Source organism: Muscardinus avellanarius (genome assembly GCF_963383645.1).
Source record: "Muscardinus avellanarius genome assembly, chromosome: 16".
NCBI lineage: Eukaryota > Metazoa > Chordata > Mammalia > Rodentia > Gliridae > Muscardinus > Muscardinus avellanarius.
This window is the reverse complement of record NC_137802.1, coordinates 49,711,010-49,738,020: the sequence shown is the minus strand read 5'-3', so window position 1 is coordinate 49,738,020 and position 27,011 is coordinate 49,711,010. Positions and strand designations below refer to the sequence as shown.

General features: G+C 55.1%; 1 protein-coding gene across 2 annotated transcripts; it reads right to left on the bottom strand.

Annotated features, from left to right (window-relative positions):
* Positions 1-856: 856 nt before the first annotated feature.
* THRA (thyroid hormone receptor alpha) lies at positions 857-11,998 on the bottom strand (the record flags this gene model as incomplete). 2 transcript variants are annotated; one of them, XM_080713631.1, is made up of 8 exons in its annotated part: positions 857-1,107; positions 1,722-1,980; positions 2,521-2,667; positions 4,717-4,922; positions 5,505-5,652; positions 8,317-8,417; positions 9,404-9,471; positions 11,946-11,998. In XM_080713631.1, 8 exons carry the CDS (start codon positions 11,996-11,998, stop codon positions 857-859), a joined length of 1,233 nt encoding a protein of 410 aa, XP_080569757.1. The 2 variants fall into 2 exon arrangements, with proteins under 2 accessions (XP_080569757.1, XP_080569758.1); XM_080713632.1 differs by having other exon boundaries at positions 9,404-9,465.
* Positions 11,999-27,011: the final 15,013 nt, after the last annotated feature.

Here is a 27,011-nt window from a genome sequence, read left to right as displayed (position 1 = left end):
GGGCACGAGTGGCAGAGAGCAGAGGAAGTACTGGGGTGAGGGTGCCAAAGGGGCACAGAGGTGGGGGCAAGGCAAGGGGGTGGCCAGGACCCTGTTGCGTCAACTCACAGCTCTGATCGGCAGCCCTGTCCTTGAGGATCTGGAGGGGGGGGGCGTTTCTCTCTAATCTAGGGAGAGGAAGGGCAGCTCTCAAAGTGCATGGAGGGTGGGAAAGGGGGTCCTTCCCCTCTGGCCAGCCTTAGTTAATAACTTAATATCATCTCTCGCGCGCTCTCTTTCTCTCTTTTTTGTCTTTTTTTTTTTCCTCTGTCTAGTTTTTCTTCATTTATCTGCTCCCCTTGCTTGGTTTCCAAAGTGCAGTAAGGATGACTATCATTTTAACCTCCAGGGGAGGAGCCAAGCCAAGGTGGTTTCTGCACCCAGGCATCTGGGGAAGGGGAGGCCCTTAGCTTGGAGGGGAGCCTACGCCAAGGAACCGGGTGGGGGCTGTGTGTGTAGGGGTGAGTGGGGGCATCTCCCCCACCCTACATTCCTCCTTTCCCTACAGTCAAGATGGCTCGTCCCTCTTAGTTCTCCGTCCCTTCCCCTACCTTCTTAGAGGATGGGGTCCCGGGAACTGCAGGACACAGGTCCCAGCCTCCCAAACTGTCCTTTCATACCAAGTTCATTTGTGAGCCCTGCCTCAGGGCTGGAGGTTCTGAGGGGGACCTGGGCAGTGCGGGCGTGTGTGGGAGCTGCAGCTATCCAAGGACGGGAGGAAGGAGAGAAGAGGGGGGTCTCCCTCAGCCCCCAGCTCTGTCCCTTCTCTCCAGGCTCCTCCCCACCAGCTCCGCACACCCTCTGGCCGCCTGAGGCTTTAGACTTCCTGATCCTCAAAGACCTCGAGGAAGAGTGGGGGGAAGAGTTCGGTGGGGCACTCGACTTTCATGTGGAGGAAGCGGCTGGCGTGGCAGGCCCCAATCATGCGGAGGTCAGTCACCTTCATCAGCAGCTTGGGCCAGAAGTGCGGAATGTTGTGTTTGCGGTGATTGACGTAGTGCTCGAACGCCAGCAGGTACGCCTCCTGACTCTTCTCGATCTTGTCCACGCACAGCAGGCCCGAGCGGTCTGCGGGGAAGGAAGGGCACGAAGGGTGAGTGGTAAGGGCCTGGGGGAGACAGGGGGTGAGAACAGGAGAAAGGGACAAGAAGGGAGACCGAGACAGAGAGGCTAGGAGAGCTCCGGGGAAGAAAATTGCACTGGGGGACGTGTGCAGGAGCAGCCACCAGGCAGAGCGAGGCAGCTGAGGCTGGGGGTAGTGGCCAGTGGGCTGGGGATGTAGAGCAATGGAGAAGGGGGCAGAGGAGCAGAGAGGGGGCCTGGAAAACTGGAGACAGAGGAACACCAGGGGGCAGAGAAGCAGGGTGGGAATGGAGATAGAATTGGGGCTAGGGGAGAAAGAAGAGGACAAAGACAGAATAAAGAATAGAGCAGGGACAGGGAAGCAAGAGACAGGCCTGGGGACCATTGGCCAGGTGGGTGGCAGAGCAAGGGATGAGAAAAGAGATAGTTTTGATGACGGAGAGGTAACCTGGGGGAGAGGGGATGGGACAGAGAGGTGGGTTTGGGGGACAGAGAGAGTAGGTAAGAGTAAGGAAGGAGGACAGCAACGGGCCCAGGGTCCAGCCCAGCTCTGGGGCCCCCTGGGGGCTTCTGGGCCCTCCCGGCCAATTGGCAAGTACCTGTTGACATTAGCAGCACAGCCTGCAGCAGAGCCACTTCTGTGTCATCCAGGTTAAAGGCAGAGAGTGACTTGCCCAGTTCAAAGATGGCGTCGGAGACTACTCCCAGGCCGCCATTCTTGAGCTGCTCTCGCTTGACGGCCATCTCCCCGCTCAGTGTCAGGGTGTCACTCTCGGGGTCATAGCGAACAGCCGCCCGCAGGGACATGATCTCCATGCAGCACCCCTTCAGGAGGATGATCTGGTCTTCGCAAGGCAGCTGTGGGGCAACAGGGCCACAGGACCACTTAGCACACCCTTCCCACGCCCAGGGGCCTCCCCGACGTTCACCTTGTGCGGGGTGGGGTCCACATCCTAGTTCACCCCAAATTCACAATTCTGCTATGAGGTAGGTCCTGTCATTCCCCCAGTCCACTGCAGATGAGAAAACTGAGCTACAGGGGATTTAGGTCATTTGGCCAAGGTCCCACAGCCAGGAGAGTGGCCGGTCTCCAATGTTAGCAAGTGCAGAACAGGGGCCTTGTCTGGGCTGCCTGAAGGTGGGGTGGCCACACAGACTAGGTGGGAGAAGAAGGTTTGGGGAGGTGGGCACACAGAGCTGGCTGCTTCTTAAATCAGCCAGCTGAGAGAGAGAGGGTGGGGGGAGGAGAGACTGTACGCGCTGGGTGTGTTGGCCTCCAGGAATCCCTCCCTGTCCAGAGGACCCCAGAGGTGCATGCGGTGGGGCTGGGTGACCTGGGAAACTACTCCTCTTTCCTCCAGCATGGCCCCCATATCTTTCCTCCCATCTGCCACTCACCTCGGAGAACATGGGCAGTTTTTTGGCAAAGTCCACCACACGGGTGATGGCCGGGGTGATGATCTTGGTAAACTCACTGAAGGCCTCTAGGTCTACCTTGTCTCCATCCGGCATGGAGACGATGGGCGACTGGCCAATGTCATCCGGCTAGAGGGAGAGATGGGGGTCGACTTCGGCTGCAGACCCCTTTCAGCCTCTCACTGAGGCACCCTGCCCACCAGGGGGAGCTCCAAGACAGCTTGGGGAAGAGGGGGCCGGCCCAGATGGCTGGTCCCATCCCTGAGGCTTTCCCTTCAACCTTGGGGCCTGAATAGACCAGAGCCAGCAGCCAAGTCGGCTAATAATAACAATGGTAAGAATGGTAGTAAGAGTAATGTAGTAATAATAGCAGCTATAATGATTCAGAACATGTGGCCAGGCACATGTGTATTTATGTGGTACTGGAAACTGAACCCAGAGGCATTCTACTTCCAAGCTACACCCCCAGCCCATTTTTTTAAATTTCCTTTTTTTTTTTTTTTTTTTTTTAGTATTAGTACTGGGGATGGAACCCAGGAGCATTCTACCTCCGAGCTAAACCTCCAAACCTATTATTTATTCTTTATTTTTGAAATAGAGCCTGACTAAGTAGCTGAGGCTGGCTACAAACCACCATCCTCCTTTCTCGGCCTCCTAAATGCTGGGATTACAAGCGTGTGCCACCACACCTGGCTCTAGCCCTATTTTTTATTCTTTATTTTGAAGCAGGGTCTCACTGAGTTGCAAAGGGCCTTACTAAGTAGATGAGGCTGCCCACCTGTTTCAACCTCCCAAATGCTGAAATTATAAGTGTGTGCCACCACACCCGGCTTTTAATTTCTTATTTGGAAAGAGTGTCGTGTGTGTGTGTGTGTGTGTGTGTGTGTGTGTGTGTGTGTGTGTAGAGAGAGAGAAAGAGAGAGAGAGAGATACTGAGATGGAACCCAAGGGCCTTCTTCTGGCTACCCTCCCAGACCTATTTTATATTTTTATTTGGAAACAGGGTCTCACTGAGGTGCTCCATTTCATAGACCAAATAATCAAGGCCTAGTATAGCTAAATAACAAGGCCAAAATCACGTAACTGGTCCTTTACAAACAAACATATCTGCTTGGTACTGGAAATCTTTTTTTTTTTTTTTTTTTTTTTGGTACTGGGGATTGAACCCATTTACCTCTGAGCTATACCCCCAGCCCTATTTTTTATTCTTTATTTTGAAATAGGGTCTCACTACATTGTAGAGGGTCTTAGAAAGTAGCTGAGGCTGGCTGTGAACCTGCAATCCTGTTTCAGCCTCCCAAGTACTGGGATTACAAGTGTGTACCACCAGGCCCGACTTCAGTACTGTAGATCTTGACAGTGCACAGTTCCATACCCTAACCCACGCTACCAGGAAACAAGTGTCAATTTTTGGCCTTCTACCACCTATCCCTTTACTTCCAGAATGATCATTCACTTGCCAAGGCCTAATGCAAAGCCTGGGACCCAGCAGGTGCTCAAAAATGTAACATGACTGACAGCTGAGCGTGGTGCATTCGGAAGGCTGGTGACACACCCTTGTAACCCCAGCATTCGGGAGGCTGAGACAGGAGGATAGTGGTTCGAGGCCCGCCTCAGCTACTTAGTGAGGCCCTTTGCAACTCAGTGAGACCCTGTTTCAAAATAAAGAATAAAAATTAAAGCTGGGCGTGGTGGCGCATGCTTGTAATCCCAGCATTCGGGAGGCTGAAACAGGAGGATCTGGGTTCACGACCAGCCTCAGCTACTTAGTGAGGCCCCTTGTAACTCAGTGAGGCCCTGTTTCAAAATAAGAAAAAAATAGGGCTGGGGGTGTAGCTCAGAGATACAATGCTCCTGGGTTCCATTCCCAGTACCAAAAAAAAAAAAAAAAAAAAGTTACACGACTGTCCTCATGGTCCCCTCCCAGCCATGATGAGCAGGAAAATCAGGCATCCCTGCAGCAGAAATTGCACGAGGAAGGCAAGGTGTATGGCATGAGATGAAACAGTCAGGACCCAGACAGGTGTAACACATACAAAGGTGTACAAAATCAGCACCGCGAAGGTCTGGAAAGTACCATTTCTGGGTTTGCTTAAACCAAGGAGGCCTCCCAGAGGACACGCGCCTCTGAGTTCACTCCCCATTCAGCAGCTGCTCCCTGTGTCCCTCTCTCCTTACCAGGAATTTCCTCCTCTGCTTCCAATGGCTGCCCTGGGCATTGGTGCTGCGATGGGCCTCCGTGGCAACGTGGATCAGATCCCACTCTTCAGGAGTGGGCTCTGGTCTCTGCTGCAGAGATCGGATCATCTCCTCTTTCCGCCTCCGCTCCCGGTTCTGCTCGATCAGCTTGCGCTTTGCCACCCGCTTCGAGTCATCTAGAACCACTGTCAACGGAGAAACACCTTTGGCATAGCGGCCTCCCTCTCCTCTCCACACTTCTCTCAGAACTCCTCTTTGCCATGCACAGGTGAGGGGAACCAAGGACCAGAGAGGTTAAGTGACCTCCTAGATCACCTAGTAGCTGGGTGGCAAAACCTCAACCAGGAGTCGCTGGGACTCCTTGTCAACTCCAATTTGGGTTGATCCAGGGGGCAGATCATGTTCCCATCTAATGGGTGGATGGTGACAGCAGTTTCTAGACAATCCCGCCACCTAGTTCCAAACTGATGAAAGATGCACCCTTACCCAGAAGAGAGGTGCCTTCCATGGGGGTCAGCAGTGGGAGGGTGGGTGCTCAGGAGTTCTTTTTACCCGACAACACCCTCTCTAAGCCCATGCGCTGGACCCAGAGAGGAATCCCATTTCCTCTCCCCTTAGGATGAGGACACAGGGACGAAGACTGAACGTTCTGCCACCAGCCTGCTCTGCCCTGGACTATATTGCTTTACCCTGAGGACTCCCTGGAAGGGAGATGCCTGACCCCACCCCAGCTGCCTGGCTCAGTGCCTCCCACCCATGCCCCTTACAGTCCATGGCCATGCCCACGGCGATGCACTTTTTGAAGCGGCACAGCTGGCACTGATTGCGGGTGATCTTGTCGATGACACAGCAGCTGTCATACTTGCAGGAATAGGTGGGATGGAGGTTCTTCTGGATTGTGCGGCGAAAGAAGCCCTGGGATGGTGGAGATTAGAGCAGGTTCTAATCATGACTTCCTCCCCCTGAACCAACCACGTAGGTCAGTGGGGGCTGCTAAGGGAGGCGAGATCAGTGCGGGAAGCTGGCATCCTCCTGACACTGCAGGCCCAAAGGCCTGGGAAACGCATACCCTCAGCCCCCGGGCCGCGGAGCGCTGGGAGTGTCAGGGCTGGCACAGGTATACCAGGACGATGACTTCAGTGGGGAGCTGTGGGCCTGGGATGGTGTGAGGTGCTGTGAGGCCTGAAGGAACGGCAGCTTTGGAAGTCCAATGAGCAGCGTATTTTCCATCTTGTTAACCTAATGTTGACCCCCCCACACACCAAATCCATTCTCATATATAGTATGTTGCCTGTTGCCCATGAAGGTAGAATTCATGAGATAAGAAAATCAAGTCATGAAAGAGCATTGGGGATGAATTCTAGCAGCTTGAAAATTTTCAATTCTACAGATTAGGATTAGTCTTTGCTTTAAAGGAATAGTCTTCAGAATCAAAGCTAAAGTCTGATGCATGTTTATCTGTGTGCCAGGCACTTAGTAAAGATAGGCCTTTTCTTTCATACCTCATTACATTTAATCCCGAGAACAAACGTATGAAGTAGGAACTGTCATGGTCTCCATTTTGTAGACTAGGAAACTGAGGCTTGGAGAGATTAAGCAATTTGCCCAACGGAAACGGAGCCAGAACTCGGCCTCAGGTAGGGGGACACCAAGATCTGAGATCGCAGATTCTGGGGTACACTAAAATCACCTAGCACACTTACCAAAGATACAGATTCCTGGGCCTCGTTCCAGACCTACTAAACCAGACTCTCTAAGGGGGAGCCAAGGCATTTTTGTCTTTGGGGGATGTTCCCCTGGGACCTAGATGTCTTGTTCCAGGCTACAATGCTGGTATTACTTCCAGGGGCACTGCCAGAGAGCTCTAAATCCCTGGTGGTCTTGATCTGGTTGACACTAAGAAAGAGAGAAACTTGCCAGGCGTGGTGGCGCACGCTTGTAATCCCCGCGCTTGGGAGGCAGAGACAGGAGGATCGCGCAGGTTCGAAGCCAGCCACGCGCGCTGGCTTAGGAGACCCTGTTTCCAAATAAAAATGTAAAAATAGGTCTGGGAGTGTAGCCCGGAGGTAGAAGGGCTTCCAGGAACCCCAGTACCACCAAAAAAAAAAAAAGAAAGAGAGAAACTTCACGCTTTCACACATATATTGAACCCAGGGTTATTCTCCCTTTTTTACAATTTTTTAATTTTATTTTTATTTATTTATTTGTGGTAGTGGGTATGAAACCCAGGGGCCTTCTACCTCTGGGCTACACTCCCAGACATATTTCTTTTTATATTTTATTTGGAAACAGGGTCTCTTAAGCCAGCTGAGGCTGGCTTCGAACCCGCACGATCCTCCTGTCTCAGCCTCCCAAGCGCGGGGATTACAAGCGTGCGCCACCACGCCCGGCTCTTTTTCTCCCTTTTGAAGTCCAGCCCTTTTTATTATTTATTTTGAAACAGGGTCTTACTAAACTGCTGGGGTTCCCCTTGAACTGTGATCCTCCCATCTCGACCTCCCACGTACTGGGATTACAGGTGTGTACCACCACATGCCTGGCTTTTTTCCCTTTTTTGTTGTTTTGTGGTACTGAAAGTTGAACCCAGAGGCATTCTACCTCCAAGCTATACTCCCAGCCCTATTTTCTTTCTTTTTTTTTTTTTTAGTTTGGAACAGGGTCTCACTAAATTGCTGAATTCCTCGCTAAGTTGTCGGAGATTGGCCTTGGACCTGCAATCCTCCTGTCTCAGCCTCCTAATTACTGAGATTACAGGTCTGTGACTGCATGCCTGCCTTACATATTTTTAAAATTATCTGTTTCTTGGAAATCCTGACATTTTCAGAAGGTAGTGATCCTGGAAAAGTCATGCAGGTTAAAAAAACCTAAGTGAAATCTAATTAAGCCTCCCCGAGTCTATGACCTTGTTCTCTCTTCTCAGGGAGAACCTACCTACTATTCTTGTTTCCTGTGTCCCCAGCACTGGTTCTCACCCTTCTAGGTACATGAAAAGCACTCGGGGAGCCTGTCTAAAGGACGATTTGTGGGCTCTACCCATGAAGACATTCTGATTGAGCAGGGGTGGGAGGCAGCCTGGGAATCTGCATTTTAACTAGTACTGTGGTCCACAAACCATGTTTTGAAAAACACCGATGTGTGTTTCAAGTCCGTCTCTCTCTGGTAGGCTGTAAGCAGCTTGCAGGCAGGGCATGTACTACACCCCTCACTCCTACTACATTTACGTTGCACAGGCAGGTAACATTTATCAAGCACCTCTTTTGTGCACGGTTTTATGCACTTTGTGTGAATCATCTCATTTAACTCTCCCAACAGCTCTACAAGACAGGTGGTATGATGGTCGCTGCTTTATAGATGAGGAGACTGAGGAAGTTCAGAGAGGTTAGGCAATTTACCTGCGATGGCAGAGCATCAATTGTGAATGAATGAATGAATGAATGAATGAATGAAAAATGGTGATATAACGGGCGGGCTTTAGGTCACGTGTCTATGGAACTTGTCATCATGCCAGGTGCTGAGGAATTCAAAGGGAGTGCCCGGGGCTTGGTGGTGGGGGAGGGGCAGGAGATGGCTGGTCCATACCTTGCAGCCCTCACAAGTGATACAGCGGTAATGATAACCGGTTGCCTTGTCCCCACACACGACACACTGCTCGTCTTTGTCCAGGTAACTAGGGATATACCCTGGGAGGGAGGAAAGGATAGAAGCAGCAGGCATGGCGTGGGGCCCAGCGTAGAGGCTCCTATACTTCCCCTAATCCCAGCTTTTCCTTTTTGGCCCATCTCCTAGCCCAGCCTTGATGAAGGGTTTTTTATGTCCAGGTAGAATGATAGAATCCTGGAGACACATCGAAGGTAATTTTGTTTATCCCTTTTCCTACAAATATACTGAATCTTGGTTTTGGGGTCTTTTTTCTTTTCTTTTTGTGGTACTGGGGATTGAACCCAGGGACATTCCACCTCTGAAGTACACCCCCAGCTCTATTTTATTTTAAATAGGGTCTCGCTAAGTTGCTCAGGGCCTCACTAGATTGCCGAGGCTGGCCTTGAACTCATGATCCTCCTCTCCTGTCTCATCCTCCCAAGTACTGGGATTACAGGTGTCGTGCCACAAAGCCCAAATGAATCTCGGTTCTTCTGACAGACCATTTAGGGCTTTTTTCTTTCTCTCATTCTCTCTCCTTTTTTTTTGAGATGAGGTTTTACTATGTTGCTCAGGCTTGTTTCGAACTTCTGGCCTCAAGCTTTCCTCCTGCCTCGGCCTCTCAAGCAGCTGGGTCTATGGTTGGGTGTGCACCACTGCATCTGGCTAGGCCTTTATATTTTTTTTCTACCTTGATGCATCTAAGAAGTAGAGGATGGCAAAGACAGAAACATAAACAGGAGCAGCTCCTCTCAGAACACAGACCCTCGTTCCTCCATCTCAGGCCCTGATGCTGGTGGAGGCCTTAGGTAAGGAGACTGAAGGAGAAGGGGAGAGACCCTTCTTGACCTAATCCCTTCTCCAAGGCTGGAGTGCATCCCAGATCACCACTCTCCCTCCCAGACAAATCCATCCCCAGCCCTCTAGGAGACTCTCCCTGGGGACAGAGGAGGTGTTGGCATAAACCCAGAGGAGTCCCCCGTTACCTGATGGGGGTGGGGTGAGGGGCACACACAGCCAGGCTCACCTGACATGCTGGTTTTCAGGGAACATTGGCCGTTCTTTCTTTTTCGCTTTCCATCTGGTGACCTGGCACTGGATGGGGGCAAAGTGGGCAGAATCACAGAGCAGCCTTGGGCAGTCCCTTCTTATCCACAAGGCTTATACAATCCCCCAGCCCAACTCCCTCCATCTGTGGCCTCACCCTACCTCCCACCCCCACATCAGCTGACCACGCGCAGAAGGGTCTAGCTATCTGGTTGCTGCAGGGAGAGATAAGGGGCTTGGCTGGGGCAAGAGCAAGTTCTAGGGCCCCAACACACACACACACACACACACACACACACACACACACACACACACACACTCTCTCTCTCTCTCTCTCTCTCTCTCTCTTTTCCAAGGCACCAACACATCTACATATACTCATACACACATGTTCACATAGCACACACACATAGATGTATACAATAGACCTTGAGCACCCATAATCCACACGACACCCACCTATTTAAGCCTTCAGTAGATAACAAATATGCTGAAAGAATTCTCAGAATATTGGTAAAGCTATGTAACCTTTAGCACTCACATACATACATATATATATATATATATATATATATGCAACATGACACCCACACATATGAATAATAGTGCAGCCAGCCTTCAGCATAAATCCAAGTATGGTAATAAGGATCTACATAGCTCTGCAACTCTCAGGCATTCTCAAATGTGTTATATGACCTCTAGGACATACCATGTGTTAGACAATGCCCTGCACAGGCACCAAATAACCTCCTCCTCCCATGACCCTGTGTGAACATACTGCTTGGTATCCGGGGCATGAACACAAGCTAAACAACCCACAGCAACTGAAAATACTCCCGTCACCCTGCTCACAGTCTCCGTTTAACACAGCAGCCAACGGCGTCACTCGTGCCTGGTGACACTGGGCACTGGACTCAGAGCCAGGACAAGGACCCCGAGCCTCTCCATGCAAGATGTCATTAGCAACCCTCAGCCCCTGCACATATGTGTCGTTAAGTTTTCCACATACGTGTTACATAACATCAGTGCACACAGGTTACATAAGCCCTCTACACGCATGCAAGGATTGTATAACCTTCCACACCCACCCTGCGCAAGGCATGCTGCACGGCCCCTCCTCCTGGAGCTGGCCGCAGCTCCCAACACACTGACACAGTGACCTTGGCTCGGGTCACAGTCACAGACAGCCCCGTGCTCCACGCCCCCTGGGATTACCCCTGTCTGGCTCTTACAAGGCTGGAGGGTCAGGCTTCCCTTCTGCCTTGGTGGGGGGTAGTGCAGAGGAACTCAGGCCACCTAGGCCCCAGGGGAGCAGTGTCTTCTGCAATTACCAGACTCACAACTGCTGTCCCAGAGACAGCCACAAGGTGGCGCAGGCACATGGGGGAGGGGAGGAGGGAAGCAGGGAAGGAGGGCGGGGGAGGGGCTGCAGTACCAGGGGACCAGGAAGGGGCATTCCTGCCTCTGTACAAACCCTAAGTGCAGACTCTCCCAGACCCTTAGAAGGCTGGGCAGGGAAATCCAAGAGATGCAAGTGATAGCTACATAGGGACAACTGGCCGGATTTCCCTTCTCATAATCTTGCCTGGGGTGAGGCTTTGGGGGAGGAAGGTACCCCAGTATCCTACCTACAGAGCTGCTAGCCTCATCCACTTCCTCTACTCCTCCAGGGAACCAGTCTTGGGCCCTAGGGCTTTGCCCGGCCAGGCCTCTGGCCTCCTGGCTCAGGAACCCATCTCCTAGGCAACAGCCAGCTACATTGCTCCCCGGAGCACCCCCACCCCCACTCTTTCCCTGACCATAGGCACAGGCTGTACCCAGCTCCTGGGACCACATTCCAACTGGGACAGAGCTCTGTGCCACTTGGAGCTGATGGGAGAGGCAAGAGCCCTCTGGGCTGCTCAAGGGCAGGTAACCCACCCCTAGTGTGTACAGGCCGACACCTCACCCACGTGTAAGCAAAGCCTTCAGGGCTGGCAGGCACTCCCACTTCCTGGGTGGAGCCCCACGGCAGTGCCCGCCTTTGACCACGAACAAGGAAGAGCCCGTGGGGCTCCCAATAGATTCCGAATGTAAACATGGGCTGTGAGCAACAGTTACTGGTGCGCGTGCCCTGAAGTGTCACGTGATATGCACGGTGGCTTGTGGGCCACACGTTGGGTTGTAAGGAGCGGCGGATGATGGATTTGGATGACGCGTGCTTAGTGAGGGCAGTGAGGATGGAAGGAATATGAGGGGCAGTGGAGACGGCTTAGCTCTGTCCAGGAAGGGGCCACACAAGCCTCCTGTATCATCTGTATCACTCTCCCCTTCAAAATGGGCATCACTCAACTCAATGCCTGGTTTCCCAAACATGTCCTCATCTCCTGGACAAAAAGAGGCAGCTGGCGGGCTGGCTTCACACCCAGCTCCTGAGGTGCTTCAAGGCAGTGCCTGGAACGGAGCTCAGCTCTCTTTTGCCCAGGCAGGTGACCCTGCCTGCTGCCTAAGAGTTGGTGCTACCAGGATGCCAGATCCGTTACCTGTTCTCCTCTGGGTCTGACCCACACTCCACCTTGCTTGGCTTCTGTTCCATTCACTTCAATTCCATCCAGGATGCCCTCCAGTACGCCAAGAGACTGGGGTGGGCGCACTGGCCCCCCCACACGCCCACAGGCCACCCACCCCTGCTACCCAGGCTCTAGGGCACAGCACCCATGGTACCCGCCTGGGCACTTGGCCTTTCACACCATGCCCTGCGCCCCAAGAGGGGGCAGGTGGTGGGAGGGGCCAGGGAGTAGCAGGTAGGAGAACTGGGGAGCAAGGGGGTCCTCTGTGAGGGGTCCTGGGCTAGAGGCTGAGGAAGCAGCTTCGGAGTCCTGTCCACAGATCCCTGCAGAGAGAAGAGAGAAGCAGGGTAAGAAGTCACAGGCGGGGTCGGCAGGGTTCCTTCCTTGGGTGGCAACATTTGGGGGTTCTGGGGATGATAACCAGATGGCAGCAGGCATGGAGGACAGGTACAGAGAGACAACCAGCATAACCTTAGCTCACAGGTATGGCCGGCAAGGCCGGAGAGCCACATCCCAAGCCCTAGACACGGGAAGGTAAGGAGGGAAAGAATGAGGTCATCTGTGTAGCAGGGAACACGTCTGAATCCTCACATTCAGACAAGTGCCTGGCCCTTGATGGACACCAGTTAAACATTAGCTATTGTTACTATCCCCATCCAAATGGTCCTAAGATCCATCAGTGTTTTAGGAGAAAGAGGGGAGCAGAGATGAGCAGTTTCCGGCACAGACACGGGGTTTCCTATGAAAGCAGGGTGGGGCAGCACGCGGGGACCAGGAATGCCCACCTCGGTGCCTTTATGGAAACACTGGAAGTAATGAGAAGCTGACCTCCCCTGCTACCAGCCAAGCAATGACCGCCTCCCAACTCCAGCCCCTCGGAGGTTCCAGAGCCTCCCTGGAAAGCCCAAATCCCACTGTCCCATTCGAGGACCAGGCTTCTGAGTTGGTTTGGCTGAGCTGCCACCCTCTAGGATGACAACGGGCAGGGAAAAGGAAACTAACACGTGCTGGCTGAAGTGACAGTATGCGCTTTCCGAGTGGACGGCAGAACAGATGGGGAAACTGAGTCTCAGAAAGTGCCATCCTTCACTAGACTTCACGGAGCTGGAAAGCAGGTGGCCCAGGGATGGCCACCTCTGCGCCTGGCTCCAATGCTTGCCTTGTTCTGCTACCTGGAGCCAGGGCAGCGCCCCCGCAAGCCCACCATCCCTCCACACCGTGTCTCTAGCCCTGAGTGCAGACCCGTGGCTGACAGTCCACGTGCGGGCGTGCAGGTGCTGGAGTATAGGAGGGGGACAAAGGGCGAAGCTCCATCATGCTAACTCAGTGCCAGAGATCTTGCCCTAGGCCCCAGGCCCCAGGCCCCACCCCCAGGAACTGATAAGGAGCCAGGGAGAGAGGGGCAGGGATAACTGGGCAGTGGGCAGGGCCTCTGCATCCAGGCAGGCCCCCAGGGTGGGGAGCACCAAAGCACAGAAAAATGGGACATTCTGCCTCAGACACCCCTCAGGCCAACACTGGACACTGGGGGCTGGACAGGAGATTGGGGGGGGCAAGTGAGGAGCCCTAGCCCAGGGAGCCGTCAAGAAAGTAGGTCAAGTTTTTCTTGGCTTGTGGAGAAATTCCTGTTATAAATTTATAATGGCGTAGCCAGCCCTTAGGGGTGGAGGTGGGGGGGAGTGGGTGGGGATGCCCAGGGGCAGGGCACTAGGGCCTGCTGCTTTTAGCCAGAACCCAGAGGGGTAGGGGGCCAGGGGCTGTGGGGGTTGGGCCGGACAATAGAGACTCTTCTGTTCTCACTTCTATCTGTGCCCAGAGAGGCTTCATTTGGTCTATCCGTCTGCATCTGAATGTCTCTCTCTCTTTCTCGCTCTCTGGGTCTGGGTGTCTCCCCATCTCCCCCCGAGGCTGTGCCTCGGTGCTTGGCACACCCTGGCTGTGGTGCTGCCCCCGCCTGCCTCCTGCCCGCCTGGCACACTGCCACCACTTGTTTACAGAAGCTGGAAAAATCCACTCGCCAGCCGGAGGCCCAAGCGCCCCCAGGGAGGGGAGGAGGTAGGCCCAGGAGTGGGCATGCTGAGAGTGGGGCAGCCCCAGGGAGCAGGCCCCGGGGGCAGACAACTTCAAGGGCCAGGGTGTGTAGGAATGGGCATTAGCAGCTGCAGGCTGGGCTGGACAGGGAACCCCAGCAGCAGCCACATGGCACGGGCAGTTCCTGCCCTGGACCACAGCTCAGGAAAACCCCCTCCCTCAATACCCCACCACTGCTACCAGTTGCTTCGGGACAGACCTGGGGCAGTGCCAACCTAAGCCACCCTGTTTATTTCCCCTTCCCCCTCCCGGGCCCAGCCTTAACTCCAAATGTGTCTGGGCACTGCCAAGGGCCTGCACGTGCCCGCTGAGGGGAGGGGCAGGCCTTGCTCTGCCCCGCCTCCCTGCAGTGCTGACTGCTCTGGTGCCAGTCTGTGCGGCCTTGGCTATGGTGAGGCCCTGGCAGTGGGCGGAGGACTAAGGTGCTGCCTTCAATGCCTAGTGCGCCCTTGCCTGGCACCTAGCAAGAGTTTGAAGCCCTGGGGACTCCTTGAAGTCTCTCCAGGGACATACCTGGGCCTTTGAAACAACACAGAGCCCGGGTAGGGGGCCTGGCAGATGAGAGGCACAAACCATGTAAACCTATGGGAGTTGTGGGCAGAAAAAAGTCAGCGGGAAGGGGGACGGGGCAGTGGTGCCCACCCTGAAAGGGCAGCCTCTCCCTGTTCCTCCAGGAGTCCAGCTTAATATGCCCAAACTCCTTCCTGGCATATCCCTTGCAGAGGCGCGGCTCCGCCCCAAGGAGGGGGAGGGGGCGGAGCCACGGCTCTGAGACTCAGCCGGACAGCAAGACCCACCTGTCCACAGGCCTGGCCACCCACTCCCTCTTTGTCAGATAAGAGCCGCCGGGTGGCAGCGTGGGCAAGGTGCCCGCAGCGGGGGAAGCATTTCATTAAGCTTAAGTGCTTCTGTGAGGGGGGACAGGGATGAGAAGCCAATGCGGCATCCGCGGGCGCCACGCCAGGTTCCCACTGCTGTCAGCCCCACGCTGCAGCCCTGCAGATCCCAGGGACAACCCCAGGGCTGCCAGCAGGGACTGTCTGTCCCCAAGATCTAGCCCCAAACACTATACACATGACTCTCCTGAGTGTCTGAGCGTGGCTTTGGCCCTACCTTTCTGGGGCCCCTGAACTTTGCCCTTAATGCTGTGAAGAAAGCCGGGCCCTCGTTCTCCTCAGCTGCAGAGAGATATAACATGTTGGGGGGTGGGGTACTGAGGAAAGGGGAGAAGGAGGAGGGGAAAGGGGCAAAAGGGCTGATGGTGAAAGAGGGAAAAGACCGGCCAAGAACAAAGAGATGGGGCAGGGATGGGGTAGAGCTAAGGATTCGAGGAAGGAGAGGGAGAGGAAGAAGGGGCGAGGTGGGAAGGACAGATGAGCAGAAGAGAGACAGATGAAGGAGGGGAGACAAAGGGAGAAAGGTAACAAAGAGCGATGGGTGGGGGGTGCTCTGCGCCCCGCCTAAGTCCCACCCCATGGAGGCTGGGGGAAGGGGGAGCAGGGATGGTTTCCACGGTGACAGCTGGTTCTTGGTGGCCTGGCATGTGGGCTATTAATAGTGCTGTGGGTAGGTTCACACCTCCCTCTCCCCTTCCCCTCTGCCTGCTGCTGGGGGGGGGGATCCCTCCCCCACCACCCACTCCCAACCACCCAGCCTCCATGCCCTGACTCCACACCATGGGAGCCAGGCCCGGCACAAGGAGAGGAGGCCTGGGCAGCCACCACAGCCCAGACACACATGGGCATGCACAGGCAAACAGGTCTCCGTGTGCAGACGCTGCCTCGTGCCAACACCGGCTCCCACAGGCAGCCACCAAGCCAGCAGTCCCTGGGAGCCTGTGGCCGCTGCAGCAGCAGCAACACCCGCAGCAGGTCGAGGGGCAGATGCCTCCCCAGGGCTGGATCCTCCCCAGACCCCTTGCCGGCCTTCTCTTCTCAGGTGTGGACTGGGCAGGGCTGCCCCATCCAACACTCTGTTATCCTAGTGCCAGCAGGGAGAGCAGGAAGGCAGGTACTACTTGGCAGGTGTGATGTGGCAGAGGAGGTATACAGACGGGGGCACAGCGTGGCAGGCAGGGAGTGTGGCGAGGGGCAGCACCCTTCGTGGGCTCTCCCTGGGCCCTCCAGGAGATGGCATTCTGCAGCCCACGGGCAATGGACCAGGAGTCTGATCTCCTAGCCACTGTGGGGCCTGAGAGCCAAGGGAATGGGAGATGGGGTAAGAGATATACATAAGGGGGAGACTGGTTGCTTAAACAAAGGATATTCCCTACCCCCCCCCCCCATCAAGAATATAACAGGAAGCTACCCCTGCAGGTCAGAGACAGAAAGACATAAACAGTAGCCCTGCCTTGGGCCAGATGCCCGGTACTAAGATCAAAGACTGCTTCCCACCCTACTCCCCCATAATCTCACCCACCTGCTTTTCCTCCCTCTCCCCCAGCCCACACCAGCTCCAGTCAGGTATTAAGGTGGTTCTAGGGGTCACTTCCCTGGTCACGCCCAACCCCCACACCCACTGATGGTCAGTCAGGCCCACACCCATGTGCAAGAGTCCAACCCCTTCCTTACCAGCCCGCAGAATCTCAGCACCCCCTCCCGGCCCACCCGACTCCCATCAGAAACGGAGGAGGAGATCCAAGTGGCCAAGACAGCGGAATTAGGAGCACCCCAAACTAGGTATGGCACATTCTCCCCAACCCTCCCCCAGCAGCCAGCGGGTAATTGGAGCTGGGAGCTGGGGCAGCTGAAGGCTGGAGGCATGAATGTCACGGGGCCAAGGCTTCATTGCAGATGGCATCCCGGGCACAGGGCTTGGGGTACTCCCTCTGCACTCCCCTCTTCTATGGCAGAAGTTGCCTGCCAGCCCTTGCGCCTGGCCTAGGAGAGGAGGGGACCATGGAGGAGAAGGGAAAGGCGGAGGTGTTCTCCCAGGCACTCCAGGGAGGCAGCTAGCCCCCACCCAGGCAGAACTGGCAGAAGCTGAGAGAGGAAGAGGAGAGACAGAGGGGGAGAGAGGGAGGGAAGGAGTAGGAAAGAAGGGAGAGGATAAGGGAGGGAGGGAAAGGGCAGGGATTGAAGAAGGAGGGAGGGAGAGGGAGAGTGTGTGTGTGTAAGAGAGAGGGGAGAGAGAAAGCAGAAGAGGGGGAGGGGAAGAGGGAGAGAGAGACTGTGCAGGCGAGCAAGCAAATGCAGCTGAGTCTCCAGCACACACACGGACACGTGCAGAGACACACTCACACCCGCATGCGCAGAGCCGCAAGGCTCCAGCACCCGTTCCAGGAGATATTCAGAGCCCTCCCCAGCCCACACATGCACAAAAACACTCTCACATGGATGCGTGCACAACACACCCACTCACTGATGTGTACGAAAATGCTGATGGCCACCAAAGCTCATCCCCTCCCCCTCCCCCTGCCCAGGCCTGGTAAAAGAAAATGGAACAGACAGCTAGGACTGGGGGGGTGTCCGGAGCCCTCCGAGGGAAGAGGAGAGCTGGGGGGGCAGCCCACTCACACTGCTCTTTGCCATTGCTGGGGGCTGGGGCTATGCCTTTGGCACTGTTAGCCCCCAGCCTCTGCTCTCCAGCCTGAGTGCCCACCCCCAAAGTGGGGGGGGGGAGCATTTCCTGGGCACAGTAACATCCATCTTGCTTCCCTTGTCTACCCAGTGAACTTCTGACCCTCCCTCTGGGCCACCTCACACCACAAAGGAGGGAGATCCCGCTGCACACCAGCCCCAGGTGCCTCCGCCAGAGAACTAAGTTCCCAGTGGCAGGTGGGTTGCCAGCCTGCTGAGTGCCAGTCCCGGGAATGAGAAGAGAAGCCCTGCTTATCATCTTATCATGCCAGGCAGCAACAGACTGAACGTGGTACCATCAGCCTTATGGGTTTTTTTTTTTTTTTTCTTTTTTGGTTGTTATTGTTTTTTTTAAATTTAAAAAAAAAATTTTTTTTTTGGCCATGCTGGGGATGAACCCAGGGCCTTGCGCGTGCGATGTAAGTTCCCTATCACTGAGCTGTACCTCCAGACCCAACCACCTTATGATCTTTACCCTCACCCTGAGTAGGACAGACATCATTATTTCCAGATAAGAAAAACAACCCAGGCCCAAAGTCACACAACTGGGGAATGGCAAAAACTCAGTCTCCCAACTCCCAGCCAGCGTTCCCTCCACATGTCACCGCCTGCCTCCCCCACCGCAGGCACCCAAGTCCCCCAAGCACTTCTGCAGCTCTAGGGTCTGGAATTGAGAGTGGCTCCCCCTCCAAAGCCTCCTGGTCAGCTCACCCCACCATGGGCATTCCTCGTGTCCTTGCTTCACCTTGAAGGGCGGGCAGGGTGGGGGGGCTGGATAAAAGGGGCCTGGAGGAGAGGGATTATTATTCCCAGATCCACAAAGGGAAAGAGGCACCTCAGGCCAGAGCAGGCACCTCTAGGTGCCATGCTCACCTCGCTGGGGTCCTTCCTCAGTTTTTCTCTGCCACTGCCCTTCACACTAATGCTTGCTCTGTGCAGAGAAGGGGAATCTGGCCTTTGTCAGCCAAGGCTAGGTCCTTGCTCTAGGGAGCTGGAGTGCTGGGCTCCTAAGAGAGGGGAAGGGGGCCCTTCCTAAGCCTGTGCTTTACTTACACTAAGAAGGGAGAGAGAGCAGCCAGGCGTGGTGGCGCACTCTTGTAATCCCAGTACTTGGGAAGCTGAGACAGGAGGATCACGGTTTGTGGCCAGCCTCAGCTACTTAGTGAGGCCCTCTGCAACGTAGTGAGACCCTGTTTTAAAAATAAAGAATAAAAGCCGGGCGTGGTGGCGCACGCTTGTAATCCCAGCATTCGGGAGGCTGAGACCAGAGGATGGCGGTTCGCGGACAGCCTCAACTACTTAGTGAGGCCCTCTGCAACTCAGTGAGACCTGGTTTCAAAATAAAGAATAAAAAATAGGCCAGGGGGTGTAGCCTGGAGGTCGAATGCCCCTGAGTTCCGTCTCCAGACCCGGAAAAAAAAAAAAAAAAGAAGAAAAAAAGGGGGTGTGTGTGGCTCAGTGGTAGAATTCCCCTGGGTTCCAACCCCAGTACTGAAAGAAAAAAAAAAAAAAAAGGAGCAGGGCATGGTGGTGCACGCTTGTAATCTCTGCACTTTGGGAGGCTGAGACAGGAAGATCGCACAAATTCAAAGCCAGCCTCAGCTACTTAGTGAGGCTCTCAACAACTTAGTGAGACCCTGTTTCCAAATAAAATATAAAATAGGTCTGAGAGTATAGCCCGGAGGTAGAAAACCCCTGGGTTTCACCCCCAGTACCATCAAAAAATGATAATAATACGGCTGGGCGTGGTGGCCCACTCTTATAATCCCCATGCTTGGGAGGCTGAGACAGGAGGATCGCGCAGGTTTGAAGACAGCCTCAGCTACTTAGTGAGGCTCTCAGCAACTTAGTGAGACCCTGTTTCCAAATAAAATATAAAATAGGTCTGGGAGTATAGCCCAGAGGTAGAAAGACTCTGGGGTCCACCCTCTGTACCACCAAATAATAATAATAATAATAATAATAATAATAATAATAATAATAAATAAAAGGGAGAAGGCTTGTGGGCAGGGGACTGCTTTTCTTGCTCCTCCTCCCACCCCAGTGCTCGGTCTTGTCCCAAGAGAAATGCAGTGATGCTCAGACATTCAGGCCTGTGTCCTCAGCTAAGGTGTGTTCCAGGCTGACATGCCAAGGGCTCCTGGTAGCTAAAAGGTGAGAGTCAAAGGAGGGTGGGCAGAAGGACCTGCCTGGGGCTCTTTTTCATAAACTGGCTCCAGGTTGCAAAAATGTATGGGGGAAAGAGAGATGAGATGAAGGAGGAAAAGGCTGGAGATTGGAGACCTACTGCCCTCCAACCCATCCCATTCCTATGCCGTGTGTGTGTGTGTGTGTGTGTGTGTGTGTGTGTGTTACTGGAGATGGAACCCAGGGGCGTTCTACCTCTGATCTACATTCCCAGCTCTATTTTATTTATTTGGAAACAAGGTCTCACTAGCTTGCAGAGGCTGGCCACAGACCAACCTGCGATATTCCTGTCTCAACCTCCCAAGTGCTGGGATTACAAACGTGCACCGCCACGCCCAACTCCAGTCCTATCCCTGCCATGTTTAGGAAATCCAATTCTTAGCAAGCTTCCCCAAGAAACTGGGGACCCCAGGCCCACAGGTTTCCTCATTCGTTATAATAGCTAACACCTACAGTTTGGTGTGAGCCAGGTACTTCTTATATTTTAACTCCTCTAAAGGTCAAATAGCTAAATAAGGTAGATATTATCACCCCCAATTTATAGATAAGGCAAGGGGCATGTTAATTCCTCTATTCAAGGTCACATAGCCAGCAAGAGGCATAGCTGGGATTCAAACCCAGGCAGTCTCAAAAAAAAAAAAAACAAAAAAAACAAAACCCTATTCTTAATAGGGATAGAGTATGTTCTGCTGGAGGAAGGATGCCCTGTTCTTTCACCTGGCTATACAACCCCTGTGGCTAAGCCTCCCTTCTGTAGCAGCCCAAGGATTCTTTAGAATGGAATCATTACTAGTGACTCCTCATCCAAGTAGGCCAAGGGTGGAAGGGAGCGTGGCCAGAAATGCTGGGTGCCCCCTGGGCTTTGGGTCTCCTGCCCCAGTGCCCCTGCTCAAACTCCCTCTCTGGAAGAGCTGCCCTTTCTGCCCTCTCTGGGCTGGAACCTGCACTTGTGGGTGAGAGGGCCTCCCTCAGACCCACGCAAAGACTGAGCAGCTGTACCCTCAGAACCAGGCCTGAGACTGGGCAAGGAGGCCACAGCTGTTGGGCATCTCTGAGGTGGGTCACAGCTGCCAGGGGCATGGAGAAAGACCATTGTAAGTCCTGCTGGAGTGGGTCCTGCCAACTCCCGCCATTGCCCATGGGGCCATTTTTTTCCAGCTTCAGTCAGTGTGGGTGGGAACCTCATTGGCTTATACAGGAGCTAGAGCCTGCATCCCGAGGGCTCCCCATAGAACCAGGGTCCCCTTCTCTCCCAAGGATCAGAATGCATAAGAGCTGACCCCCCTTCCTTCCCCCAATTCCCAGCCCCCAAAACTTGCTGGCCAGCTGCAGCTGCGGCACTAAGGAAGCGCAGGATGTCCTGAGCAGCCTGCCGAGCAGCACACCCCCCCCCCCGTGGAGCCCCCCACCCCAACCTCCCGTTGACCCCAGAGGCGGGGTGGGAGGGGCAGAGGGCCACAGTTTGAGAATTAACAACTGGAAAAGTATGAAGTACAGTCCCTGCCAGTTCCCAGCTCTGAGAAAAGAGGCTGTGGTAGAAACAGACAAGGACAGGGTGAGAGAGTTACTGACTGGCAGAGACACAGGAGAGAGAGGGAGAAACAGACACCCCAAGACAGAGCGACCGAGATGGAGTTAGAGAGAAATTCCAAGTCAAAAATACACATCACTCACAGCAGACACTGGCCAGCCTACAGCCTCCTAAGGAAAGCTTCCAAGTTTGGACAGGAGGGCAGAGGTGGGAAAGGAGTGGGCTCTGGAGGGGAAGGAGGCACTCAGCGGGGGGTGACTGAGGTCCCCAGGAAAGGCCCAGGCAAATAACCGCTAGCAGGGGCAGCTAGGTCTGCTGGTTTTTAGGGTAGGGCCATAAGAGCCTCTCCCTAGGAGCCAGCTCTTCCCAATACACCCCTCCCCCAGCAGCCAGTATAATCCCAGCTGCTAGAAGTCACTGGACACTGCTTCAGGCCCATAACTCGGCCCTCTGGAACCCCCCTGTGCCCACTTTCCTCTCAACTCTCTGTCCCTTAAAAAAAAAGAAAAGGAAAAAAAAGTCAATTGCCACCAGTGCTGAGCCTAGAAGGAACAGACAGAAGCAGTGTAGAGGGAAAAGCCTCTGATTGTGTGCACCTAGGTGTGTGCCTGACAGTCCCAGCTGCAATGTGTGCATGTGGGGTTGTCTGGATGCTGCTGTCTGGACCTGTGACTGTGCAGACTGCAGCCTTGTGCATGTGTCCTGCACCTGAGTTCTTGGGACTGTGTACAAAGTAGTGCACCTGTGTCTGGAGTTCCCACAGTCAATCAATTAACAAGTGTTTACAGAGTACACCCTGTGCTAGGCTCTGGGTAGGATCCAGAGCTCTTCTAGTGATTCTCCCAGGTCTCAAGGAGCTCACCATCTAGTAACTGGGTGGTATGGCAAGCAACCCTGACTGAGAATGTGCTACCAGGAATGCATGCTTTGAACCATTATACAGAGAAGTCTTTCCACTAAGACAAATTTTATTTTCTCAGGAGCAAGGGTTTTGTTGTGTACAGAACCTCAGTTCCACAGTAAGAGTGCAGGAAAATACTTGTTGCTGAGCTACATACACATGCACTGTTGTGTGGCTGCGTTTGTGTTTGAGTGACGGCAGCTGTCAGGGCAGGCAGCGATGACTTCGTGACTGGTCACACGTGAGCATGCGTGTGCCTGTGAGTGACAGGGTCTTTTGTAAGTGTGTGGCTGTGTGCAAACGCTCTGTGTGCATGCATGCATGTGACAGCGACTCCTCCTTGCTTCTGTGAGTGACAGTATCTGTTTGACCCCATGCCTGGGTATGTGCATGGGTCCTCTCCCTGCCGCTGGTGTTCTGTGGGTGTGTCCCACCCTCTGAGCTCCGTGGTGCAGGCTGCCTGCCTCTTCCCTTGTCCCCGTGTGGGTGTGTCCAGCAGCTCCTGTCCTTGAGTCCGCCTGGGTGTCCCGGGGTGTGTGCGTGGCTGTGTGGGCATGTCTGCATGTCACCTTTGCTTCCCCCCTCATCTAGGGCAATGGGCCCCCTTCATCCCCTCCCCCTCCGGGCCAGAGCCAGCGTTGAGGGGCAGCTCCATCTGACTGGCTTCCTTCTGTGTGCCCACTCCTCAGATCCCGGGAATGGGTGGCTGTCTCCATTGCCTTTGTCATCCCCCCAGCCTTCCTTTCACAGTGGACAAGGGAGGGCCCTAGACGAAGAAGGGGCACCAGAGACACGTTGCAAAGGGAAAGAAACGGGGGTGGGGGGACACACACAACACAGGTCTATTCCTTCCTCTCTCCCCAGCCATACCAGATAGTAGTCGGCAACTCTCCTAATCATCTAGGGACCTCAAGCCCTCCCCCCACCCCGCCCCACTACACACACAGACACACACACACACACACACACACACACACACACTCCCCCCACCACCAGCCTCGTTTTTGCAATTAGGAGTGTTGCAACCACAGCCATGCTGAGTTGGGGGGGCAGATAAGGGGAGGGAGACTTCCCTCTCCTTGTCCATGCAAGCCCCCCCTCCCCACACTCACATTGCCCTCCGCAGCTGGAGGCAGCTTTGCAAAGGCCACTCGGCCTCCGAGGCTATGGGTGGGGGTTGGGGGGGCAGGCCTCCGACACACCGTAAACAAACCACGGCGCGGCGGGCGGGGGAGCTCCGGCAGGCAGCGGGGCCGGGCCCGGGAATGCGCAGCAGATCGGCCGGACAGAGGCCGGGCGGGCCCTCGAGGGGGAGGCCCAGACGCCATCTCCGCTGGCAAACCCCGGGGCCCACCGACCTCCTAACAGCACCTCCCTTGCCCAGGGCGTAAGTTGCAAGCTCCCAGGCAATGACAGGGTCGCCGGGGCACCAGGAAAGGCTGAGACTGGCAGCGGATACGCCCCGGACGCCCCCAGCCCGCCTGGAGCTAGCAATGGAGACCCGCGGCTTTGCATAATCAATCGCCAGGCATTTGCATATTAATGCCCCTTCGCTCCCTCCTCCTTACCTCGGCGTGGCGCGCTGGACTGGGCTGGGCAGCGACGCTGGGGTCTCAGCGCCCCGTGCCGGGGGCGTCCATGGGGGGCCGGTGGGGCCCGGGCCGCCCGCCTCCAGCGCCCGGGTGTGAGTGCGAGTGAGCGCGGGGGGGCGGGGGGCGAGTGTGGCGGCCCCGCGGCTCCTCGGCAGAGGCGGCGGCCGCTCTGGCTCCTCCCTCCTCCGCCCCGCTCGGGCTGGGGCTCGGGCTCCGACTCGGCGCGCCCGGCCGGCTCGCGGCTGCTCCCTGCAGGCCGCCTCGCCGCCGCCGGCCCCCGCCCCCCGCCGCGCCCCGGGACCCCGGCCAGCCGCCCGCCGCCCCCCGGCCGAGCCCCGCCGCGCCTCGCCCTCCCGCTCCAGGCGGCTCCCGCTAGAGTGGGTACTCGGTGACAGATTTCGGAAAAGATGTCATTTAAAAAATAGCCTTTGCACAGTGGGAGAAATCTGGGGTTTTTCAGCTTTGCGCCCTGGGGTGGGGGAGGAAGTATCGAGGAGCCGCTTCCACCTCTTAAATCGGGGAGAAAGTCCAAATACCTAACGCTTAGAGGTGTAGAGTTTGTTCTGGAGTTCGGGTCCCTTATCTACCAGTAACTCACTGTGACCTTGAACAAATCACCACCGCTGCGGGGGGCGGGGGGGCGTAAAGCTGCCTCCAGTTTAAAATGCGAGGGTTCAGCAGGTAACTCCAGAGGCCCTCTTAACTTCAGACATCCTGTTTTTAATGCTTGGGGGGCTCATTCTCTCACCCCTTATTTCTAACGTCAATACCCTATCCATTGCCTCTGTTCAAACAACACCCCTGTAGAAGCCCTTTGTATTCCCGGCCACCTGCCATTTCCCCAACGATCCGCCCCCTGCTGAGGTCCAGGAGGGGGCAAGACTGCCTTAGCCCCTCATCTCTCGGCTTCACTGAAGTAGTGTTTCCCCCTATGCTTGCCCCGTCACAATCCAAATAACACCAGGGCCAACCTAAGGAGGGGGGAGGGCTGCATACAAATGGACACCCTTCCCCAAAGGAGAGGTCTCTATGCCGGCCCCACCCCCTACACGCGCGCGCGAGCACACACACATACTCACACACACCTGCATTCACGGACATAAAACCATGCCAGTGACGCCAGAGCCCCTTTCATCTCGGGATCTCGGAGCGCCAGGCAGAGGTCTAATTACCCTAGCACCCCCCTCTGGCCCCGCCGGTTCCCCCGCTGTCATTAGCCCAGTTTTACCAGCGGGGGCCACAGCCTTCCCACGGCTCCCAGGGCGGGGCCCTGCCTCCATCAGCCGCTGTTCTTGGGGAGGAGTGTGTGTGTGTGTGTGTGTGTGTGTGTGTGTGTGTGTGTGTGTGTGTGAGCTGCTCTGCTAATCATCCAGTATGTACTGGGCAGAATCGCTTGCTGAGTGAGAGGCTCTGGCCATCAGCCTATCCAAACTGGGCTGCCCTTGCCCATCATGGTCTCAGCCACCTGCATCCTCCGTCCTGATGGAGCCACTTCTCTTACAGGGGATAACAGGGGTTTGCAATGCATGGAGGCGGGGGTTCATCTCTTAGAGTCCCTGGAACCATGGGATTGGAAGGGCAGCTGGGAGGTGAAGTGCAGCGGGGTCAGGAGGGGAGCCTGCAGGGTGCAGAATCAGCACCAGTAAGTGCACCTGAGTTCAGCTTGGGCTCCAAGTGAACATACAACAGCTGCAGTGTGGGGCCGGGGACTGCGGCGTGCAGTCAGTGCAGTGGGCAGTGGGAGGTGCACCCGGGTAGCTGCCAGACAGTTGATGCCACCTCATTGGTGATCAGGTTTGGCTAGAACCCTGGAGAGCAGCTCAGTGTGCTTAGGGTCAGCAGTGCGCTACCCTGCTTAGAAGTCATCACTTGAGACTGGGCTGCCTGAGGAGTTGGGAGATAATCCCAGTGCATGAGATAGACATCTGTGTTCCGCTTCCACCGGGCAAAACTAGGAGGCATGGAGAGATTCAGTAGTAATCTGGATTGGGGTAGGACGATAGAATCCACAAGGGGAAGATGAAGGTGTTATTCTTGTATCTCTCTTCCATTCTTTTTTTTTTTTTTTTTTTTGGTGGTACTGGGGTTCCTGGAAGCCCTTCTTCCTCCGGGCTACACTCCCAGACCTATTTTATATTTTTGAAAAAGGGTCTCTTACGCCAGCACGGCTGGCTTCGAACCTGCGCGATCCTCCTGTCTCCGCCTCCCAAGCGCGGGGATTACAAGCGTGCGCCACCACGCCCGGCTCTCTTCCATTCTTTCTCTACCACATCTGTCCTTGACACAAGGCCCTAAGGACACTGGATGGGGGAGACCAGCCCCCTCCCCCAATGAAATCATTGACTCAGGGTAAAAAAATGAAGTGCCTCCAGATCCTTCCAGCCCAACCGCTGACGGGGCAGAGAGAAGCACCTTGAACTCAAAGGCTCACCATTCCCATCTTCTTCTGCTCATCTCTCTTTCTTTCCTGGGTTCCCAATATGGGCTGGTGACAGAGCTGGGCAAGGACAAAGTGAAGGGCATGCTGCCTCCAGGACAGGCCGCTGCCAGAAGCCAGGAGCCAGCCCAGGTCTGGGTGTAGGCCCTGTCCGTGGCCTCACCCCTCTTCCCATCCGGCTCACCCTGCCCACCTGTTTCTTAAAGCTTCTGGCTTTTCTCAGATCCAGTTCATCCCAGCTCCTGTTTCCTCTTTGCCTTGAAACCCTCCACCTAAGCTGTCCCCTCCCACCCCCTCCCCACCTCTGGGAAGAGGTGGCACCTATGGGAGGGGGGGAGGCTTGAGTGGGGATGAAGAGGGTCCTTATGAGGGGCTATGTCTCCTCCTCTGGCTTAGATTTTTGTTGCCAAAGAGGCAACAGGAACAGCTTGTTCTCTGGGCTCTCAGTGCAGCAGCCATGCCCAGGCCCATTCCTCTCCCTCTTTTCCTTCCAGGTTGTTGCTAGGAAGCAATCCAAAATTTCTTGAGGGTCCCACTCCTATGAGCTAGAGGACCCAGCCATCTTTCTGAAGCACTTTCTGCCAAAGCCTGGCAGCTAAGACCCACACAGTGTCCTCCACCTCTGCCAGGAGGCCTTGTATATCCCTAGTAGTTTGAGGAAATGGGGAAAAGCCCCTCTGCCAGCCAGCTCTTGAGCTCGCTCTGTGGCCTGGGCCTCAGTG